The sequence below is a fragment of the Manacus vitellinus genome, unplaced genomic scaffold (assembly GCF_001715985.3).
Source record: "Manacus vitellinus isolate BGI_N305 unplaced genomic scaffold, ASM171598v3 scaffold_6_pilon, whole genome shotgun sequence".
NCBI classification, from domain to species: Eukaryota; Metazoa; Chordata; class Aves; order Passeriformes; family Pipridae; genus Manacus; species Manacus vitellinus.
In genome coordinates, this window is record NW_021940750.1 from 17,829,076 (window position 1) to 17,853,676 (window position 24,601).

Here is a 24,601-nt window from a genome sequence, read left to right on the forward strand (position 1 = left end):
TCTCTGTGAATCTTAAAATGAATGTACACAAGAGAAAAAATAATAAGCTACATAGTAAATATTAAGGGTCTTTTCCAACCTAAACGATTCTGAATAAATCAAGCTATTGGATATTGGATACTGTGTTGATTATAAATCTTAACATAAAGTGTTCCTCTTAATTTGACTGGATGTTTTCCACCATATTACATCCAAATAAGTAGTTAAGCAGAGGCAGACTTAATATCAGAATGTGGACTACATATTTGACAATTTATAACCTTCTACTGTTGCCTATAAACAACCTTCCACTGTTGCCTATAAAAAAAAGCAGAACAATAAGATAGTAAATTCTTTCTGATACAGTATTTTATAGGATTAGAGCCTGCTGCCTAAGTGAAAAATCTAGCCTTGTAGAAGATTTTTCAACCCATATGCATACTATGTTTAAAGGCCCTTTTCCAAAAATTACTTTACATAAGTTCAGGCTAAAAATGCACACACTGCATATCAGAAAAGCTGTGATTTTTATTTGAGTAACACGCACACACACATATTTGGTGCAGCAATAAATGTGCGCCGGCATGATGATGGCTCAAAAAATAGAGGTGCACAGATGTACACAGAAATGTGTACAACATAAAACAGATGAAAAAGAAATCCCAGCTTTTTCTTACCATAAAATATTCAACATGTACATCCCCCCTACTCAGATATAAAGAGTATATACATTATTCATAATCAATGGGAATGTAATACATATCAGATATCATGTAACATATTTAAGGTCTGACTCAATTACAGTCTTAGTTTGTGGAGCTAGTGCTAAACTGAAGAAGATCTGACCAGCAAAATGCTCTGTAGAAGATTTTACTTTTTGTGACTGCTTTTTATTACGTGACCCTGTATTAACTGGCACAGATTAAGAAGCATCTGAACAGCTCTCTTTGCAGATCTGAGAGGCAATAACAAAAAACAGTTTGCAGGCATTTAAGACAGATGTAACATTTTGCAACATTTTCCTCATTAACATTTAAAAACCAGAAGAGTTAGGATTCTGGTTCTGGAAATTCTTCGTGGGCTTTACATCTTTTAAAATCATCCTAGCAATTCTGGGATGCTTGTCCACAGATGGTATTCTACAACATGAATATAGCTGAAATTTTAACTGGTTGCAGTAATACAAACTTGGTTGATGAATATCAGATATATAAGACAATTGGAGGAAAGGAACAAAACCATGGAAGCTAATGTCCAGTGAAACTAAAATCAGATTAGTTTGCTGCTAACCAGGTCAATATATAGCTTATTAAGGATAAGTTCCAGTCATTTTAAGGCTAACATCATATAAATAGCCATACTTCAAATAGCAGAAAAACAAAATCATTAATAAATTGACCAAACAACATAACCATCTGACAGAATATCTGAAATATTAACTATTTGTGAAAGAGAAATTTTAACATGATCTTTACCTTGTTAAGAAATTAAGACTTAAAACCACCACAACTGTTAATCACAGACAATCTACATAGAAACAGAAATTGCATTTAAAGTATCTGCGATCCATGAGGAAAGCTAGGTGCTGTCAGCATGAGATACAGGAAAAGCTGTATAGTATTTGAATGTGCAAAAAAGACAGGAAATTTTGGAGTAATGATTTCATTTTCTCTCATTTCTGTATGGCTTACAGGACAATTAATTCTCCCAAATCAACAAGAGCCTTAGGAGAGAACAAATTTTTAAAGTGAAGAATTTTGAAGAATATTCAAATAAAACCTTTGTCTAAATAACCTTTGTGACTTAAAAAAATTAATTGCAAATATTTTTGGAAAAAGAAACAAAATGTTCATTTCTGACAAGGTAGCACAATTATATATTCAATGGCCAATATGCATCCCAAGTTTCTAAAACTGTGTCAGAATGTACCTACTTCCAAGAAGTATCATTGAAGTAACAACACACAATGACCAAAGCCACTACTACTACAGAGATAGTAAAAAAAGAGATATTCCTTAAAGGTTCTTATTCTAAATAAAAAATTAAAATCAGCTTAATTTTCCTTCACATAAGGAATAGCACTAAGATCATCAAGATGAGACAACAGCGTAAAGAAATTCATAGTCCAGTTCATGTTAACATAGTCTAAGCAAATCATATGAACATAAATGAGTCTTCTTTTGAGGAGTTCACCTAAAGCATTGCTCAGCATCACTCATTTCTAACACAGTAAAGAGTATCTGCAAGTAATAAAATTGAGAAATAGATGATTTCAGAAATGGAGAACTGCACACACCCGTGCCAATCTTTCATTATTGCAATATTCAGAGTATAGTAAAAGACAGCGTATCTTATAAACTATGCAGACATACACATATTTTTCATGCTTTCCTTTGAACAGTTTGAAAAAACTCAACCCATCTTGTGTAGTTTATGAAAACACACACTTCAGAAACCTTCTCTGACTCACCTATTTGCAGCATTGCTCAAACCATTTCTCCTTCATACACACACAATGGTATTATTTTCCAGGTCAGCTTAGGCATGTGATCAAACTCACTAAGAATTAATGTATCAAATGTATTATTTGCATTTGCAGTAACTGTAATTCTAATAGACACAAGTTATTCAGCCACCCTCAAAGCACATAAAGGTGCATAATTTACACATTTAACTAATGTGTAAATTATTATAGAAAGTATACCTTTGCGGAGAGAAGCTATCCACACTGCTACAGAAGTTATTAATTCCTTACCCTTTCTCAAATGTCACTTCTATCAGCTTTTACAGATACTTACCAACTGTTTTCTGCCGTACTATGCTTCTTGCCTTTTCTGTTCCCGGAGAGCCAGTGGTTGTAGCACTGCGTTGTCTCATTGGTGCCTGTCCAGGCTGATCACGGCTCCAGCCTCTAGAAAAGGACTTATCGACAGAAGACTTCGGGAATTCGTGCCCAACTCCTGCAAAAACAGAATTGCAAATCTATTCACTTCTATTCTGGTATCACCAGATAATTGCAGTTGTGTTCTTTCAAAGAGTTTTAAAGCTGGATGGAATAAATTATGTTACCAAAGCAAGCATTATTTCAAAAGCTCAGCCAGCACTAACACTGGGCGATACTCAAACTTCTTCAGAAGTGTTGGTTCTATTAAGCTACTGTAATTTCATTTTCCAAAAAAATGAGTTCACAAAAGCTGTAGTCTGATAAAATATCTAACTTTTCCTTTGCTATTCCTACTAGACAATACACACAAAATCATACATTTCAAAGCATTAATATTGTGGGGGTTTTTCCAAATAATTTTATGACATTGAGGAACACGAAATAATTATGATAAAATATTTTTACACAAAATGCAAAAGCAAAAAAATGGGATGATGGGCTCAGAGAACAACACTCTTTGGAAATTGACAAAAAATACTGTAGTAAGATGGAAAAAATCCAGATTTGAAATTTATATTAAGTAAATAAAGCTGATATGAGGATGTAACAATAACAATACTATGTAAAAAACAAAGGTGAAAAGCATTTGCAACGTATGTCCTTATCCATCCAAAATGACACAATTACAATCATGCAAAGGACAACTTCTTGGACAGTGAGCTCTAGTCCAACATGTTCATTATTATTAGCAAACAAACAGGGTCAAAGAAATTTAGCATAATTTGTATGATATCTATTCCTTCCAAAGCTGCACTTAGCTCTGCGACTCACATTTAGCAATGGAGGCTTTCTCTGGAACTCTATTACCAAAGGCTAAGAAACTTTTCTCTTGTAGCTCGGTATGGGTGATACAGATTATTCAAAATACTTTTTAAAGTATGTATTAAAATAACTATAAATATTCTTATCCCACATCAGACTTTTTTTTTAACTGTGTCTTTAGGAAGTAAAAGAAGAAAGCTGTACGGTATAGGAAAACAAAAAATGCATGGTCTAAAACAGTCTCTCAAGGATGTTTTCATCCACTTGCCACACACTAGAAAAACAGAAGTGTGAATAATGACTCTGCTCAAGATGAGAAGCATAGAAGCATGTGAAATGTTTTTAGCAGAAACAGCCTACAGGAACAACCTCTTTAAGAGAGGGAATCCACACAGATTACTTCTCACTGACAAATTCTAAGATATTGTACCTTCCCTCAGGTTTGACTGGAGAACCAGATCAATGAGAACACAGAGAAATAAAAAGCAGACTAAAAATGACATGTTTTTCCATCTTTTTTACTCACCCTAAATATAATCCTGCCTCTCACTATTAGATCACAATGAACTTTTTAAAGGAGAATATTATCCTTACAAAAGTTTTACAAAAGTGGAAACAAAGAAGTGATTTCTAATGGTTCCATGCAGAAAGTCAGTCTCTGAACTAAGAAAAGAATCCAGGTTTTTCAACTTTCAATCCAGCCCCCTACTGAGGAGGACAGACTTCCTGCTCCTTACCAATTCCAGAACTGTACCATAATAAGCAAATAGTCACCTCCTCTCCCCATATTATGTCTTACAGAGTATTTTCTGCAATGTTTAGGAATCAGTTTGAAAACAGGTACTGCTCATACTGATTATTAAAAGTATACTATCTCTTAAATAATCCACAAGGTCATTTTAATAAAACCTGTCTTCACCATGGACTAGTAATCAATTAGTACCAAAGAAAAGTATGTTCACCTTACATTTCCCCTTGTAACAACATTTCAGGATCAATATTCCAATTGTGCTTGCAATGGCTTAATTTTCACCAGATGAGTAGTATTGTTATTTTCAAGAAGTTATGATCAGGACTCAACTATTCAGCTGCTTTAAGATTTTAGTTTAAATTCAACACACCTTTAAGAATTACATTCCATATGTGCCTATCTGCAGAAATTAATCTTAATGTGAGGATTCTGTGGTAGTTCTAAAAAGCAGCTTTACCTCAAAGAAACAGGGTTATTTCAGGTGATAGAGAGGCCTAATTAGGTATACCAATAAAAGCGAAACCAAAATTATCCTGTGCCCAACATCTCATTACCCCAGCTCAAATTCAAATGATGTCTATAGAGTGTTGTCTTACCTTTGCCTTTGTGTTTTTTCTGCTTCTGCTCACTTAATTTATCCAATGGCAGGTCACTGAGGTCCAAGCTATACAAGTTTCTAGCCAATACTTTAGTTAGTGTCTCCATTGTCAGTGACCACTCAGTGGCCAGCTCTTCCCAATATGTCAGTGATGACATTACAGACAGCAAGTCATCCCAAAGTTCTCGAGAAATGTACACATTTAGATTTGCTTTGATCCAAGCCACTATAAGAGTCTAAAAGAATAGAGAAAAGTTGGGTTGTGAACATAACATGACAACATTCAATTGTTACTACTTAAAAAGAAACTTCTAACTGCCACAGAAATTTCTGTGTAGTCCTGAAATTCTTTTCTTCCTCAGTACACACAGACTTTCATGAATTATCAAGTGTAATGTGAACACAGGGCTCTAACTTAAGATACAGGAACAAATGGTTTGACTCATTATCTTGTATATTCTTCTTTTTTCTATTAAAGAACCTTTTACAGAGGACCCAACACAACAGCACTCTGCAAGTGTTGAAAGGATTTGCTACAGCTTTCTGTAAGGAACTACAGAATTCTCTAAGAAATAAAAAAAGCCATTGGTTAGGCATGGATGGCACAGATTTTGTGCTGACTTGAGCCAATTTTGCAATGGAAGTAGGCTAAAACTGCACATATTGCCAGTCATCCTTATCAGTTATTCCAACTCAACTAAATGACAGCAACTTTTTAATTTCACAGTACCTCAAAAACTTGTCATAGTGTCACATTAAAATGTAAGACAGAGAGTAAGAAATGTAACTACATCTTTAACCCAAGCCATTCACATTATCTGGGTAACATATCAATGATTTAAGATGACAAACTAGGCAACAGTGGTTGTTGTATCTAATCTCTTAATTAAAATTAAGGCTGAATTAATTAAAGTGAATTTATGTTTACTTGCCTGGAAAAGAGGTCCTGCAAGTCTTCCAGCTAAAGTGGAATTTTTTCTTCCTTGATACTGCAAGAAAGTTTGGGGTGGTATTTTCAGCACAGATTCAGTAACCCTAAGCAGCACAAGTAGCATCTGCTCCCTGCAAAACAACATTAAACTTGGAGTTACCATTTTGTTATACTTCTGTATACAGTACAATATTTTTAAAGGTAATAACCAAGTTTGATTTGCTCAAACACACTCCAAGCAGGAATATATATAATGATGACAAACAGCCTAACTCGGTTCTCGTAAAAGAAATTACTCCAATCTTCTCTTCACACTTAAGAGTGAGGAATTCCTGTTGCACTCTAACATCTTCTGTCAAGTCATTCAATTGCCATCGCCTTGAAAAGTCTGAAATTACCAGCAAAGTTTTAATTACATTTTCAATCTGGGTTTTTACTTTTTTTTTCCCTGTGAATTACAGGTTTTAGCTACTTAAATTATCATTACCATACTTCATCAATTATTTTGTGTGGCATAATCTTTGCCATCACGGTCTAGAGTCACTTCTTTACATTGATGCAAAACTGAGAAACAAAATAACAAACTAATAGAATATGTTTTCTATTATCACTCCTAAATTTCCTTGAACTGACTCCTCAGAAGAGGAGACGAGCTTCATATGACATGTAGTGCCAACTCTACTCACCCAGAGTTCAGGAAATGCTATTGACAGATTAAATACCAAGTCAAGTGAAAATGGAGTAAATCAGACATTTGAAATCCCCTTGCTAGTGGCTTCCTTGCAATGGAGAATGGTGTCAGTGTCCTACCTCATTACAGGCAACTATTTAAACGAGTGGGAAATAACATAAATTGCTCTGAAAGCAGGGTCCTTTGTACCTGCTAGGCATCTTAAGCACTGGAAAGGAATAAAACAGTTACGCAGCACACAGACTCCTGTACACAATTACAGGTCAAGAACAACATACATCTGATTATAACAGTTATCCAAGCTTATCTGAGGATTTTTTGTTTATTTTTAAATAAGGCTGTGAAGCTTCATATATGTTTCCATATTTTAACACTTCGATCCATGAGCAAAATGCCCTGGAAAAAATCATCAGTAGCTCCTTAATAGCAGTCTATATATCCCCACTTACTCCTTTTTTCACTGAGGCTAAGCTACCTCAAATTAACTAGGAGCTCACTACAGGCTTTAACAAAACAGCTAACATCCTCCTCCCCCTTTCTAAGTTGTCTGTAATGTTCATGTATTTACTGATTTAGAAAAACTGGTTCATATAGCAAATACCACTCTATTGTGTTTACTACCAAGTAAATTTTCACATTTATCTTGTGAACTAATAATATAAGCTAAAAGCATTAGCATTTTACCATGTCTTCTTGTCCATAGTCACTTGGACTACCATGTGGCGGTAGATATTAAGAATACGTTTACACATATCAGTGTGTTCATCCAGCAGAGCTTTAATTTCATTTGCAGGTTCAAGAAAGAATATATTTGAAGAATTTATTATAAAAACCTGTAAGTAGAAAAGAGTGGGTGTTATGAGCCTGAAGCACTTTCATGTTTCCAGCGATTCAGTTGATAGAACCAGGAAGAAAAAATCTATAAGAGAAAATCTTTATCAGAAAAGGCTGCTTATGCACACAGAAGTATACATTTAAATATGTTAGTCTGAAGTAATGACTAAGCAACAATGAGACTGATCTTTTCCCCATTTTTTTCTACAAAACGTATTTAAATATTTTTGTTCTCATCGACAGATGGTACAACAAACTACTCAGTACGATTATTTTAATATGACATACAAAAGTAAAGAAGTCCACTGCACAAAAGTCCACCTGTAAGCCAGCAACTGACTAGTACAACATATGCTAAACTACCTGAAACAGTTCTGGTACACAGCGTGTGCTTCAGCATGACATGGACTGTATTATGTTCTGGGAAATTAAAAGCATTTATCCCACTGGGATCAGAAAGGCTTACCAAAAGTAGGAAACAGGATACCTTCCCCACAGTGGTTGACTTCAGTGGACAGTGAATTAGGACTTTCAGAATGAAAATTATGAAAAAAAGGGAAGCAAGAACACTGTAGGACTTAAAGGAGCCACTACTGAAGTGTTATTATATTTTAGTGTAAGTTTAGGAAGCACTTGAATCACAGATCTAGATTTTCAATTATTTTTTTATCTTTCTTAATCCACACGTACATGACTTCATTGGTCCTACAGTCATAATTTCCCTCTACTGAGAGCTTTGGATTTTTAATTATTAAAAACTATTAGTATGCAGCTTTTATACTCACTAGCCCCAATTAATGTACCTAACCTACTCTACGGGCCTAGAAATAAGCCTATGCAAGCATTAAATTTAAAGAAAACTCAAGAAAGAAGTCTTGGATTATTGATTCACAGAGAAAGTCAAATGTGGTTCCAGGCCAGGAAATCCCTCAAACTGAGACATAGTACTGGGTTAGAATGATGTCTTGACTCAGGCTAAAAAAAAACACAAAACAACTTATATTTGGTAATCAAATGAACCTCTGCCTAAAAAACTTCAACATCAATAATCTTTGAGACATTCTTGGATGTGTAAACCTTTGTGATACACTGCAAACAGATACTTCACTATTTCTTTTCTCAGAAACACTTCATATTTTAAAAGTCATTGTAAACAAAGATTATGAAGCTTAAATTATTGTAAAATATTTGAATTCAAAAGTGATTTCAGTTAGAAAGTTTATTTTTATATATAACAGTGTACAGCACAAAAGATAATCGTATTCAGAAAATCATTCAGGCTGTGGTAAAAATGAGTTTTAATTAGCATGATCACCCACAGCAAAAGTGCACACAGTAAGCTGGCAAACACACAGGACTATTTTGCTCAGAATAAATTTTCTGCTGGATAAAAGAATATTATGGAGTCTGGAGTCATATACCCACCTCCGCGTATGTATGTGCATATGCATATTATACATAAAATGCACACACTTTATACGACCTTAAAAGATCCCCAAATTATACACTCTTTGATTTTCTATAGCCTCAACTTCAGTGAAGCAATTCATTAAACATTTCAAATGTTTAATGCTACATACAATACTACCCCTCTGCCTCTTCTGCCCTGTCTATCTCTCCTGAAGAGCCTGTAACCATCCAACAGGGCACTCCAGTCACATGTCTCATCTGACTAGGTTTCACTTATGCCAATGATGTCAAATCTCTGGGATGGGCAAAAGCTTTGAGTTCCTCTTGTTTTTCCCTCGTGCTGAGTGCATGGGTGTAAAAACATTTCAGGTGTGGTACATTGTAGGCAACACCTCATGAGGCAGATTGAGGTGTCCCATCAGTGATTGTTTTTCTCATGTTTTGGCACACCAACCCATTGCTTAGCCCTGGCAAGCCTGGTATTTGAAGATGTCACACTCAAATGAGGATTGTTTTTTCTGTGATATGATGCAGAGCTGAATGCATGTTCTGACGCCTAAGTAAAAGATTTTTTTTACTGTGGTACCCAACACTGGTATACACGTTGTCCTGCTTAAGGTCAATAAAGGTATAGTGAACCACTGTCATGATTCTAACTGTATACGTCTGTTCTAGAACAAGCAGCAGTTTCAAGTATTGAGGCCATGTTGCTGAGAACACAGCTGTGTTGGGCAGGGCACGTCTCCAGGATGAAGGACCACCACCTCCCTAACATCTTGCTTTATGGTGAACTTGCCACTGGCTGCTGCAAGAGAGGAGCCCCAAAGAGAAGATACAAGGACTCCCTGAAATGAAACAACATCTCAGCCTTGGCCATATTGACCAACATAACTGGTCTACTCTGGCCTCCAATCGGGAGGTCTGGAGACACACTATCTATAACGCTGCTGCTTCCTTTGAGAACGCACACAGGATCACTCTCAAGGAGAAAAGACAATGCAGAAAGAATCATGTCTTGCCAATACCACCGAAGGAGTCTTTCTCCTGTGTCTTTTACCAGACGTGTCTATCTCATATTGGCCTTTCTAGCCACGAGCGCGCTTGTAGCAAATGTGGGTAGAGCCCTTCCCATATCTTCGTTCGCGAAGCCTAGCCATGAAGGGATTTATCATCATACTTGTTACATATAAAATAATTTTTAAAATTTAGAGATGCTTCAGAGATGCATGGGATTCCCTGGCAGAAGTATTGCATTACATTCCACTCTTTATGTGCTGATAGCAAGAGTTTTAGATAATTTCAGACAGATAATTTAGATAAAATTAGATATCAAGTCTATTTCATACCTGCAATACTGACTGCACTCCAGCTCGTACATTTTGCTCTTCAATATCAATTTCAGATGTTTTATGCAAAGTGTCTTCATAACAGCCATTTCTTGTCCAGTTTGAATTTCTAACATGACTCGAGTTCATCCCTTTTTCCTGAAAAATATTTTTTCTTAAAATCCCATACATTTATAGACAGGTAATTTGGCTTTATATTAAAGGAAAAAGGATATAATAGATATTAAATAATAAACAATGGCAGACAAATGCACCTTAAAGATACAAAAATATTTCACGAAGCTTGTAGCAATTCTCTTAGAAGTATATGAATAAAATAACAACTATTTTCCTCATGCTTTTATTTGTATATCATTTTAACACAGCTGAACGTTGGCATACCGTATAATCCATCACTTGAGAACAGTTCATAAAATGATATGAAGTTTTAAATTGAACGAACCACATTAAAAAGCTTCAGACAATGGATAAAATTGGTAGCTCACTCATGCAGTGTTTGACAATTGATTTTCCCCAACGGATGCTCTAACATCAAAGTAAACCACATATAAACTAACAAGGAAGCCACTTCTCTGTCTACTGGCATATTAAAAAGCCGCACAAATAGTAACCAAAAATATTTTACCTCTTCTCTTTCTTTTCCTTTCTCTGATGAATTATGGTCAATGTTTTCATCACAATCTACAGTTGTGCACTGCATTATTTCTTCAGGTTCTTTCATAAATAAAGGTTTGTCTTCTTGTTGAATCCATTCCTGATACACCTTTACTACTTTCCTCATGGCAGCTGCTTCACATATTGGTAACAGAAATGCCTGAGTAGAAAAAGAAAGAAGCAAAACCCAGTCACAACACTTGAAATCAAGTAGGGCTCTTGTACAAGTTACAAGATATAAGGGGGGGAAATATAGCCACTGTAGGATCTTAACATACATTTTACTCCTAAATCTAAATGTTTGCTCACTTTCTTTATATATAAACTGAAAAAAACATGAGATTTAAACACAGTAACTTGTCAAGAAAGTACTTGGACAACTTCATTGCCAAAGAGAGAGAGAGATGAGAATCCATGCGGGCATATCTACTTAACATCTAGCCTGCTGAAATTCAGACCCACACACTCCTCAAAAATATGCAAAATGAATGAGCAGAAGTTTTTATTACAACATTTTCCATTCAGAGGATTTGGAAGAGTGGAGTTAATCCAGTTTTAAATGACTAAGAAAAATTCAAATGACACACAATACTGGTAGCCATTTATCTTACTTTTAGTCAAATGAGATTTTACAAAACGGTACCTTAAAACAAATGACTCCCTGAAAAGACTTTAGAATTGTTGTTCCTATAAGCTGTGCATATGAGTTGATGTAATGGCTGATCAGTGCCCTCTTCAGTAGGTTTTCTGTATCTGCTGTACTGGTAACAACAACTGAGCAGAAACCTTTAACACTAGTCAGGTTTTAACTAACTATAAATACATTTACCAACGACCACGACATTCTAATTATATTTTTTAAAAAACAGATAAACTACACCAACACACAGCTTTACTGAGTCTATGCTGTGAATGTTGAAGATTCATTGCCTCTGTCTTTAAGGAGGGCCCACTTAACACAAGTTTTATGTTCTCTCTGTAAATAGACATTTAATACCACTATCACACTGAAAGGAATTGAGCCATGCATTACAGAATTAAACAAGTTCGTCAGTCACACACTTGCTCATCAAGTCTAACAGTCTTTGGCAAGCTCAATATACATTTTTCTGTACCCTGAAGTCTAAAATGCATAAAACTTGTTCCCTACAAACAATCTTTCTACCACTTAGTAAAACTGAAACCTCTTCTTGACTGGAATAACTCAGTCCTAATGTTTTAGACAACATCTGACATATTAGAAATGAATTTACACTGAAAACTCCTGGCTAAATAATGATGTAAATGAGATCTCATAACTGCACATAAAATCTAAATAATCTACATAACTCACAGAGTACATTGTGAAAAGAATGAAGAAAATTGCCTTTGCTGCCATTTTTCACTGTGGGGACAGTTTTTAAATTGACCATTGATAATTTTAGACTACATTTCATGTCTTAGACCCGGTAAGTCCTTGAGTGGCAGCTGAATTCAAGTATCTCCTTCAGTAACGTGTCCAAGCTCTTCAATACAACGGATATGATAAGCTTCTAACATTTATTTACCTCATCCAAAAATATCCATTTCATCCAGATATAACAGAGTTTTAAAATGTTAAGCTTTCTGCTGTTTAAAGCACTTAGTGTTGTGCACTGGACTTGAAACTTCGTATATTTTTCTTTACCATTATTTAGAAAACTCTCTTGTCTTTGATCTATAGTATGGGGCATAAGGAAAGTCTATCTTGTTCTGTTCTGGCACATGTTCTCAGTTTAAATTTGTTTAGTAGTTTCCAGTTGAGAAACACTATTTTGAGTATGCTCAGCTAACGTTTCTGGTTGCAGTGAAGTCAGAAGCAGAAGTTGTTACCTCCTACAGCCACCTGTCCCAGTCTTCTGATGAACACTATCAAGGTAAGGACATTCAGTTGCTCCTAAAACAGCTCTTTAACAGCTGGAGACTCCCACAGGAGGTTTATGTAAATATGGTTGGTTGTGAGTTCTAATAGCTACAGTGTTGATGTATGAAAAGATAAAACATTCACGTTTATGGGGAACTGTGAAGTCTAAGTTAAATGCTGTCAAACTGGTTATTAAAGATATAAAATTAAAAAAATCAGGAACTGGGGATATTCTACACAGAAAATATTTCAGAATTTTAGCTTTTTGATTCTTAAAGGTAAGATGACAGATCCTTAAAGGCAAGATGATAGAAGAACTTTATATAATGTCTGCTGATCAAGTGCTCTTGAAAGAAAACCAGGACGTAATGATAATTTATAATTTAATAATCAAGATTCATGCATTTTAAAGAGGGTTTTTTACCTGTCGAAAAATCTCAGTTAGAAAATTAACATTACTTCTTTTAGAAGAAAAGACTTTGCGGACAATTTCAATATCAGTTAAATGCTCTTCATCAATACTGCAGAGGCTGGAAGAACTTGGTTCTCTCTCTGTTAGAGTACTTGTATTAGAATGAGATTGTTCTGGCTCTGCATTTCTATCCTGCTTATCAGTACTGTCATTTTTGCTGTCCTCCCTTGAAGCCATGCTAGCAGCTGCTCTCTGAAATAAAAATTAAAGAATATTCCATTGCTCATTTTTAGTACAACAATTGAATGTTACAATTTAAGTTATACAACTTAAACATAGTATATATATATAAAATACATAATGTGTATATATAATATATAATGTATATATAATATATACAATATATAATGTTTATATAACATATAAACATTATACTTAAACAAGTATAATTTAATGAATTATTCAGTACAATGAATTCAAGAAAAAAAACAAAAAAAGGATTCACTGCATTTCAAGAGTTCTTATGTCTATTTGATTAAAAACAAATTGCAGAATTTGAAACAAAAAAAAAAGCAGCATAGCAGATAGTTCTGAAGTGAATTAATAAGCATAACATTTGCTCAGAAATTCCTTTTTTAACTTTTCATTAGTTGTAATTATCATAGGAGTGCATATTGCTGACATAACAATTAAGACAAAAACATGGAAACAAACACATTTTGGTGAATTTGATTTTACCTGAATATTCTTTGGCACATTTTCACCTTCCATCCCAGGAATATGAGGTCCTGTATGAGGTTTTGGCTCAAGCCAGAAAGACACCAACCATCGAATGACAATAACACGAGCCTTAATAAAAGGTTCCTTTGTGCAATATATTGCCTCATTGGTTTCAGCATCTTTCTTAACCATTACATAGTGTGGCTTTGGTCTCATTTGTGGTATATCTGTGAAGAAATACAACATCTTAAAAATATGTGCAGAGAGAAAGCTCTGTGTAAGAAAGAAATCCTAAAACCATAAACAATACATGTGAACTTTCAGAGGTGTTTTGTTACATTCACTGTTGCACAACTCATTCCAAGATGTGCTGAAATGAATGCAATAGAGAAAAGTTCAATTATTATAAGACATCAAAACACTTTACTTTTCTCCCAGAGGGAGACAACACTGCTTGGTCCAAAAGACAGAAACTTATATCTTCTATGCAAAACCTTTAATTTTTTTATCTGACAGTGATTTCTATAGCCTTACATCTTTGCTTTTTTTTTCCCTAAACAAGTAAATGTATTTATTTTCCTTGTTTTCAGGTTTTTTTAAGCTACATGTTATACCCAATATTTAAATATAAACTTCATCAAATTCACTACTTCACATTTTCATTAAAAATTACAAAGAAGTTCTAAGTAGCAAAATAACTGTTAACTAGACTACGACCTATACGAGAAAACTATTTTCATACAAAATTAAGATATTGTCAAATCTAACCATGACTACAATGGGAGATATATAATTCCCAAATGTATACAGCAGCTACAATAAACACAGCCTCTTCTGGCCCTGCAATAGGTGAAATATGAATAGAACAGAGAAATCCTGCTCCAAAGCCATAAGAGCTTTGCAGTTTCACCTAGTGCCACATCTGCACTGGCTACTTTTGCTGGACTTTGCTGACAGACCACAGGCACACCTCCCTATGATTTAGCTCAAAGATGATTCTGTGGCAATAGCTTCTGTACTGGCCTGCCGGGAATGTAATGAATGATGTCCCGCAGCACACAAACCGGCAGGAACTGTGCTTATTTGGAGCCTACAACTGACAATTCCATTTTCACTATCCCATGTTCTACGTGATAGTTCAGAACTGTTTAGCGCTTCTAGTTCTCTACTGTGCTGGAGTCATCAGTATTCCTGAATACGCTTCAGAAAAAAATATGCCAGTACTTAATAACTCAATGTGGATAGAATGGACATGTGTGATAAAAGCACTACAAAGATGAGGAAACACAGGGATAATGTTTTAAAATTGTGCATTTTTCTGTGACTCAACACTGCAAAATGTAATTTCTGGGTTTCATAACCCAAGACAGGGTGCAGAATAGTTCTGCATTACTAATTATCACCCTGAAGCAGCAGCAGTACTTTCATGTGCAAATGACATTTCTCTGGGAGTGGTGTGCCAACCAACTCTAATCCTAGCTCTACAAGGGCAAGTGTGAGACATGCTCCAATACAGAAAGAAGATGAATATTAATGTGAGGACAGATTATGATATGTGCTGTCAGAACACTCTGCTGCTGGTGTTTCAGTATCCCAATTTTAATCTAGTGACAGCACAAAAACCCCAAACCAAAACACACAGAGCATAAACAAAAATCCAAACCAAAACAACAACAAACAAGACCAAAAAGAAGGAAGCATAAAAAATTACAGTCCTATCCAGGGACAGAGTGATACATTGGACAGAAATAGTACTTCAGCACTGCCTCGACTCTTCCATAGCCTGTAGTACATGAGCAAGAGAGATGTTCCATGGTTTAACAAACCAGAGGGCAGTTCAAACATACTAATGGTGAGAGTCAAAGAAGATATAAAGTAGTCACACTGAACAATATAAAGTTGTTCCCTGACCATATCTTCCTAATGCAAGGTCAAGAGCTACTTTAAAGGATCCTGCATAACTTTGCCAGTTTATGGTATCAGAATACACAAGCTATCTGGATGGTAGCAAAGAAAAACTACTACTATCTAGGCAATTAAATTACGACAGCCTTTTTAAGGCATCTAAAGTGAAGCCAGCCTATCTGCCAGACTGCTGCAAAGATTTCCTTGTTATCCATACAAATACACAAAATCCAGCACCAGCACTGAGGATATCCAAGATGGTATATCTTGGTGCCATTTCAACAGCCACATACTTTAGTAGTGATAAACTCATCACAATGTTGCTAAACTGAGGAATGTTCCCAGAACACACTGCAAAGTTACATGCACACTTATCAATGGTAGCATTACTTTTAGAGAAAAAAACCCACGATTCTTGCATACCATCGACCTAAGTAACAAATGCACACAATACTTTTTGAAAAGTTTACAAATGGTTTATTATTTACTGCAAATGAAAAACCTCAGCACATTGTTTTCATTCTGTGGAAAGCAGCAGGCTAGTAAGAAAATGAAATCAAGTATCTTAAACAGATGCATATATAACAGTACAGTCTGTGAAAGAAGAAAGCAAATGCCTGAGAGCACATTATTTAAAGATGCAAAAATCGGTTCTCTCTGGTATCTATTTGCATTCAGCAGAGCACAAAGGCTGCAGTATTTTCAAAAGGACTAAAAAGCAGTAAACATGTCTTTGCAGTATATTGTCTCCTTTTAGCTTCATGATATCCTCTTGGAACATCCTTTCTATACATTTTGTTTCAACTGCAGTATGTGCTGAAGCTGCTTCTCAAATGTATCCTCCTTCAGCCATTTCCTCTATTTTCACATTTCTGTCCATCTTGGAAGTAGGTATCAAGTCTTCAGATGAGGACACAGACATAAAACCAAAGCAAAACAGAGCTTGTTAGATTGACTCAAACAGCACAAAAGGAAATATTCCCTTCCCCCAACTTTCCATTTTTCCTTTCTGTAATGTTTTGGGCTTTCCACACCTGCTGCCCTTCCCCCTCTGGGTACCTGACATGAGCTGATGCCAAAAAGGGCAGGAAGCTGTAGGTGGTGGAAGACATACACAGGGTAGAAAACGAAAAGGTCAGCAAAACCTCAGTTATAGTGGTGGACTCTTGTAAGCTTTGACCACACTTAATTTTTAAGACAATAAAGGGTTCATCAGGAATGAAAAGCTGAAGAAAACTGTAGGATAGGCCACTCTGTTGTTTCCCTGTACATGAAGGAGCCCATTCAAATGGCTTGGAAACGGCATAGAAAGGCACATTACTATAATGGAAGAAGCAATGCCCCTAGAACCTTACTGCCATATCTCTAGTTCTTCCTAAACAGTTTCTAACTCAATCTCAACAGATGTTTAACAAACATCTGTTAACACTACAGTAAGACAAAAACAAGCAAAGAAACAAAAACCCCCAAACCAAACCAACAAAAAAAATAAAATCCCCACAAAAAAACAATCTCATGGGCTTTTCTAATGCAAGGCACAACACTAGCCTTCTTGTAACTGGAATGCTCAGTGCTTCTTACTCTAACCAATATATTTATCTGAAAAGAAAGAAGGAAAGCAGGAAAGAAGGAAAAAAAGAAACCTCAGTCTAATATACTATATCCAGTAAAGCCCTGTATCAATGCATGTTTATTAAAATTACTGTTTTGATTTGTACCTCATGACTTCTTCTAGATTAAACATTACACCAGTAGCATAAGAACTGTTTTGAGTAGCAGGCTCAGTGCCCAGTTTGCCCTGCTTTCAGCCTAAATGCTGTAAATTCAGAACAGGCACAGGATTATTTTCAAATAGGGTGGGAAGATGCATGCCAGAGAAGAACTTCCTAGAGGAGAAAAGATTATTTTACTTACCAGTGCTTCTGCTGTTTTCATCACTGTATTGTTCCAAAAATCCTCATCACTGTTGCTGACTTTGCAGAGTTTAAGGCACTCACAGTAATTTTGGAGATCTGTGCCCATTTCTTCTTGTTCCCTATTGTCCTCTTCTTTACTAAGGTGTTGGAAGTTTCTTGTTTGCGGTTCACAGAAAAACAGAGGACTACAGTAACACTTCTATGGAAGACTAAATCAAGATCTTCATAGAAATAGAAAATATAACTTCCATATTTCTTGTTCGAGGACATCAAGTAACAGTAGGTTTGCTTTCTTAGCACTGCTTACCATACTTCTTGTAGCTATTTTATCACTGAATCTCTTCAGCATCTTCACATAACTCTTGTTCTACTGTTACTTATGGCTAGATTTATACTGTCTCTTCTCCCCTAGATGAGAAGCTCCACTGTTTATCTTTCCCAAGAAAACATGGTTTTGAAACAACCATCTCTGAAATCCAAATAAATATATATACACTGGAAGAAACTACAACCTTTTCAAAAAACTTCCCTGACAGCCTGATTTTATAATATGGAATTGTGGCTGGACATCCCTACTAATGCTTTTGAGATGCTGCACCAACAGATAAGAGGAACAGTGAGGTGAGGTGTTTGTCTAAGTAGTGTTTCAAGTAATTAAATGGTAGCTTAAAGCCTGAGTACCTGGTATCGCTTTGCAAAGAAGAGTCTCGAACTCTGTTGGCTTACAACCAACACTGCATGGGTGCATGCAAACCTGATATAACAAAAATCAAGATTTGCAAACAATGTTCTAGTTTAAAAATGGACTAAAAACCTCTGAGTAAAACTCTACTTAAGTTTGCTTAAACCTAAAATTTCACTCTATGTGGAAAGATACATTCTAGTACCATCAGCTTTAAAGAGTGTGTTAAACTCTAGCCTCCTCTTCCTACTCCAAGCTCTTAACAAAATGCAGTTGGCACAAAAACCTAATTAACTTTGCCCTATGAGAACTATGAGCAAGCACTGTATGATCCAAACACTATCATTCTGTACAGATAAAGCCAACACGCTCAAAGAACAGCACACTAACACCTTTTATCCCAGCAGCAGTAGTTTCTCTTCAGAGCAAAACTGAGATCAACAACACAGATCACATTAAAGAACTGTTTTACAAGAACATTTCATTTACCTCAATCAGGTTAATATAGCAAGACTGACTCTAATGAAAGAGTCAGAGGCCTCCACAAACAAAGAATTGAAAATCATGAACAGGAACCATAACATGTTCTTTCATGAGAAATACTTTTGGAGAATGCTCTTCGTGGGCAACATGACAAGCAAAAAACTTTGCTATACTCTCTTGTTAGAGAGCACAGTTACCTGCCTCAAACACTGTTAAGGCCATAGAAGGGAGGAATTTCTGACAGGAAGGTGCTAATTCCAGGCCTTGGCAGAGGCAAGATCTGGTTAGCACATCCTGGTTAATTCATCCCCATGGTGATAGACTGTGTGGAAAAGAAGCAACTGCTCATATGCATATCATCGGTCAAACAAAGATCATCCCAAGTTATGGGACAGATGGCATCTGTGACCATCAACAGCCACCCAATCACCCTGGAATATGCCTCTGTGGATACCCAGAACTCAGAATTTACGGGCCACAAGGACAACTGTCACAACTCCCAAGAAAAGGAAGAAACTAATTAAACCAACTCAGCAATTGTGCTGAAATCAGCTCTGACTGGGTAAAAGGTAATTCTGGCAGGGGGAGATCATGACCACTGATTCATGGCCCACCAACTCAAGAAATCCATGATGCAAAAGAAGAGAAAGACTGAGCATGCACACTAATTAGCATGAGAAGCAAGGGAATCATTTAACCAACAGAAGCTAGAATACTAATTAATAAGAGAACTATGTAACTTGTAGCCAATAAGCATTAACTCCTTTGTTTGCTAAAATGTATAAATGTGAAAAGATTTGGTAGTCAGCAGCAAACCTTACGGACTCAGCACCCCTTTCTGCACAGAAGTTACCAACAGAAAAATGAACTGGGTACCCCACCATGCCACCGAGCCCAAGGTAAAGAAGGATCATTGGGATGCTGCTGGATCTACAGGTGGTGACTGTCTTTTGCTGGTACTATCTCTCTCCTTCTCTCTCTTTCTCTTTCCTCTATACACTTAATGTTACAAAATAAAGTCAGTGTTGTTCAACTGGCATTTGGTCTAGTTTGCAACTTAACTTGGGCAGAGGCATCTTCACTAATTGCATCATAACTTCCGTATTAAGTAAAATGTAATGATTTTATCAGCTGTGTTAACACTTACCAAGTATAGGGTTATACAAGCTGCTCTCCTTACAAATGTTTGGGAAAATAGAAGGTAAGTAGTATTTCTTAAAATTTGAGAATAAAAATGAAAATCCCTTTTCCTGGTTTTCCTTGTTCTTCCATTCTAAACTCTTAACCTTAAAAAAAGAAATTGGACAAAGTAAACATCTATAAGTGGAATAGAAAGATAATTTACAAAGAGGACATTTCATCAATTATTTCTTTGAAACAAAATCATATACGTTTTAATAAACACTTTCAGAAAGATTAAAAAGAAACTAGCTAGGAAACAACACAGAAACAAAGGCTGTTCTCTTCCAAAACATTGCTTCAAAATGAACTTGAACACACCAAATACCTAAACCAATAGAAATACATCCACCTTTACAAGTCACCTTGCTAAGTCAGGGAGTAAACCCAAATCCAGAGCTTTTAATAAAACTGTTTTACTTCAAAATGTTTTTATAAGAGAAGAATAATTACCCATGCCACTCCAAATATTTCTTTAACAATTTCTTTTAACACATTTCAACTAATAAGTGTCCATATAGTCATTATAATAAGTACTTGGATTCATTTGTATAGTTGGTAATATGAAACAAACATTTTTCAACCACGTGCATCAGAAGATACAACTTTAAAGTTGAGTTACACAAATGTACTTTCATGGATCATGAGTACTAAGCATTTCCCATTATGAAATGTTTTCCTACGTGGTAAGCAGTACAAAGCACAGTAAGTTCTCCGTAAGAAATCCAACATGCAGTTTCCATCTTTGTTTGCAAGGATCCATCTGCCTGCAGAGCTGGGTAATTTGCCCTTCTTTTTTTTCCTTTTCCCCTCTACTCCTCCATTCCTTATTCAAAGCCACGGTTCTATTACGATCTATTTTCAGGGCTTTTAGAGTGCAATACATATTTCATCTCCCAATATAATTCAATAGAACGGGCGATACGTATTATTTTGTGACAAAGTCCTTTAGCAGAACTTAATATCAAAGAAGTAACTACTCAGCTTGCAACTGTCAGTGCCTCTAAAGAAACTTCAGCAAAACTTTCAGCACTCACATACTGAACAAGCCCTTTGACACCTGTCTCAATGACTTATCTGCATTTAAATATAATACTACCAATTCACTACAGAGAGAGCAGTTGTCTTCAAAGACATAAATGCTATTTTTCTCCAAAGTGAATAGTCAGTAATAAGCTTACCCTACAGATCACAAGTATGATGACCTCTGTTCAAACTGGGGGATGCTGGAAGCAACAAAATGAGGTTGCAAATTGTTCCAGCACGGCAAAGTTCACAGAGGAGGATAGATAAAGGGAAGCCATGAAAGCTTTAACATTGGTCATATTTGTACACTGCCCATCTTCTCTAGAAAACCTGCAAAAGTGTGAAGGAAAACTTCTGAGCCCAGCTGGGCTCTGCTGGACAAGTCTAACCCAGAAGGCAGTACCCTGGAACATCTACCATGTGTCATGCAGTCAAGCAACTTGCTGTGCACATGACAGCAGAGCAGGCTCAGAAACAGCATGTGCTAGCTGGCCAGCAAATCAATTACATAACATATAACAGCTAGGCCACAGTTTTTGACAGAAGCTGCTGCCATGCCCTGCCCTGCATTTCAAGTACTGGCTGAGATCATGGTAGTGTCAAACTACAAAGGGAAGGACATACAGTGTGAGCCCGAGTTGCACATTGTGGACTAAATACTTGTTCAAGTCTTCATTTTCTGCACACAGTTGATTCACTGGTTGAAGGCAACAGGCAGGGAAGGGGAGGTGAAAATGGGAAGGGAGCTGAAATCAGCTGGAAGTGACTGATAAGTTGTTTTTCCTCTATGTCACAATTTGATGGAAGATCCTCTGGTAAAAGACCTAGGAATCTTCACATAGAAGACAAGTGAAGATTTTTCTAGGAGAACCTGCTTTTTACAAAAGACACTTGAGGGAGGGGCAAGAGGGAGGAATCTTTAAAGGATTTTTATAAACATCTGCAGTGCCAGAAGTAAAATACTTATTGTAATGGACAAAGAGGTGTTAATCATTTCATACTTGTTTGCTTGGAAACTATAGAACATACCTGAATTACCATGTATTTCAAAAGTGCTTCTAAAAAATAGCTAGTTAAATCTTCTTGTCCTTTATCTCCCGATTGTGGAGGAACAAGTGGAGTGATTTCCTCTGTAGTCACTTGAGCTATTTAAAGAAAAATAGAAGTACATCTAACATTTAGACCACTTCTCATGCATAAATATCTACCGAGTTATGAAGATAGGAATGCACTGGGGTAAGCAGAGACAGTTATAGGTAAAACAGTACACCCATAGATTAATGAAAATCAGGAAATTTTAACTAATAAACCACCACAGAATTAATTTCTTACACATATAAAAAGCACAGCAGATAATAACTAGGTTTTCTTAATGCACCTTGGGAATCTACCTGTCAAAACTGAATTTTTCCAAAAGGTGTAATCCATTTCTTTTGGAATTCATGCAAACAATAGAGTAACATTTATGTTGCACAAATGCCAAATTTTTTACTTACATCTTTCACAATTTTCTCATTTGATAGTCAATCAGTTACATTTTTGTTAAGTTTTACTAGCTACATCTTTTCTTTGCCTCAACAACGAAGCTACTTCAGAGTTGAGTTTTCTCCTGTTCCTGTAGTTAGATGCTCACATTTCACTCTTTGCACTCTGCATTTCACAAGATAACTGCAGAACAGGGCTTAAGGATGTAGCAAACTTTTGCCTGCAGAGCTATCCTGCCATGAAATTTGTCTGCAAAGTTTCAGAAAATTTAATAACTAGTCACAGAGATACTGCCTGCCTCTACAAGCAACAAAATATTAAAATACTGGGTGAAGATGGAAAAAAGGCAACAGCACTTAATGTTCAGAGGAAAAAGCAGCTAACTTCTTATTCCCACTTATGTGAATGCACAGTTTGCACTTACAACCCCATCTAATTGCAATTCATTAATAAGTAAGCTTAAAATCCCACTAAGAAGAATAAATTGAGTTAGTAGGCAAGAGGCTGCCCAAAGTAACCAGTATCTGATACTTACTGCTGGAGTGAACAAAGGAAAAATTGTCTTAAGAATCATCATAAGAGAAAAATTATCCTCTATAAATTAGAATCAAGATAATGACCTTACCAGTAAAAAAAAAAAATCTAGAAAGTATAAAAACCTTATCTCAGAATGCTCATGCTTTTCTATTGATGCAAACCTTTATGACCTCAGGTTTTGCAATTTACAAGGTCTGATGATTTTCAAAGATTTCAAGCTGCAAAAATACCACAGCCTTAATTGCCTGGTCATACCCAGACACATTTGTCCTTACACAGTGCCCTAAAAACCACTCATTCTCTTAAAGGTCACACCAGAAACTGCTTTGCACAGCTTGGTCCCTGGAGTATGAACAAAGCCAGTGCAAATGTTCAATGCAAGCAGAATGTACAACTTTGCAGTAGATGCAGTATCCTCTTGCAATTCTAAAGAATTGCATAAAATTGGTCAGTTAATTTCCCCCCCCTGTGTTAAGCTACAATAGCCATACTTAGGGAAAACACTCAAACAACTCATCCTGAAAAATAACAGAACAGTTGCTACTGAAAGAGGACTTGATAAACTGCTAAGAAACTCATTAATAGCTCCATCATCTTCCTGGGTACATATGTACCTTAGTTTTTGTTACTTCAACTTGCCTTTTCTGTGACAAGACTTGAATTATGTTGAGAATTTGTTACCAAATAACTTACTTTCTTGAACATTAAGCGGAGGGTTAATGAGATTATCAAGTGTTCGGGGGCCATATTCAGACTGTGGTGATGAAAATCCAGGAATCAAACAGGAAAACATCCATAATTGTTCTTTACTACAGTTATTTTGAAGAGCTTGCAGCCACAAAAGAAAGAGACGCACGCCCTCTCGACGTATCTTAGAAGGAAAAAAAACGGAATAAGTTATCTTGTCCCAGAACATACAAAAGAATTTCCACTTATCCTGGAAGGAAAAGGTGAGTGATAGAAAAAACGAGGACAAACAGTATGACCACCAGCAATCAGCAGAGCCAATCTAACACATCTGCTGCTTCTGCTGAAATGCAAGGGTAACCCTGGTACATTCACTGCTGTTTGTCTCACAGAATTTTTCATAGGGGTTTCTCTGAAAGAAGAGGAAAAAACCAACACGTGTCTAAGCATTTGCTTGACTACAGCACTGCAAGACACCACAAATTTTTCAGAAAATAAAGACTGCAATAAAATTTCTAAATGTGTTCGTGACTTAACAACAGAGTGAGCTTTCTGTATCAGAATGACCCATTCTACCTTCTTCCATTTCTCCTTCAAAAAGGAGATGGAAGTCCTAGAGCACTCCCCTCCTGGCTCTGTATCAGACGAGCCTGCAGGTGGTTTACAGAAGAATGGAGCAGCTGTTTGCTGCAGTACCAAAACTACATGTTACATTTGAGTGGCTTTTGTTCCATGGTCAGCCATTTAAGTTATTCTACCCACTAGCAAGTCTCTTTGGCACATAGAT

The 24,601-nt window shown here is 36.1% G+C and overlaps 1 protein-coding gene across 20 annotated transcripts in view; it reads right to left on the reverse strand.

Moving 5' to 3' along the window:
• Positions 1–24,601, reverse strand: part of RALGAPA1 (Ral GTPase activating protein catalytic alpha subunit 1) — a 142,416-nt gene that overhangs the window by 102,520 nt on the left and 15,295 nt on the right. For all 20 annotated transcript variants that reach the window (XM_029964221.1, XM_029964218.1, XM_029964207.1 and 17 more), the window contains exons 6-16: positions 23,821–23,998; positions 22,135–22,250; positions 20,048–20,186; positions 13,933–14,141; positions 13,207–13,446; positions 10,872–11,060; positions 10,247–10,384; positions 7,341–7,489; positions 5,967–6,096; positions 5,033–5,270; positions 2,778–2,939 (exon numbers count right to left, since the gene is read on the reverse strand). In XM_029964221.1, the coding sequence (XP_029820081.1) occupies positions 2,778–2,939; positions 5,033–5,270; positions 5,967–6,096; positions 7,341–7,489; positions 10,247–10,384; positions 10,872–11,060; positions 13,207–13,446; positions 13,933–14,141; positions 20,048–20,186; positions 22,135–22,250; positions 23,821–23,998 (1,888 nt within the window). The remainder of the gene's footprint in view (positions 1–2,777; positions 2,940–5,032; positions 5,271–5,966; positions 6,097–7,340; positions 7,490–10,246; positions 10,385–10,871; positions 11,061–13,206; positions 13,447–13,932; positions 14,142–20,047; positions 20,187–22,134; positions 22,251–23,820; positions 23,999–24,601) is intronic.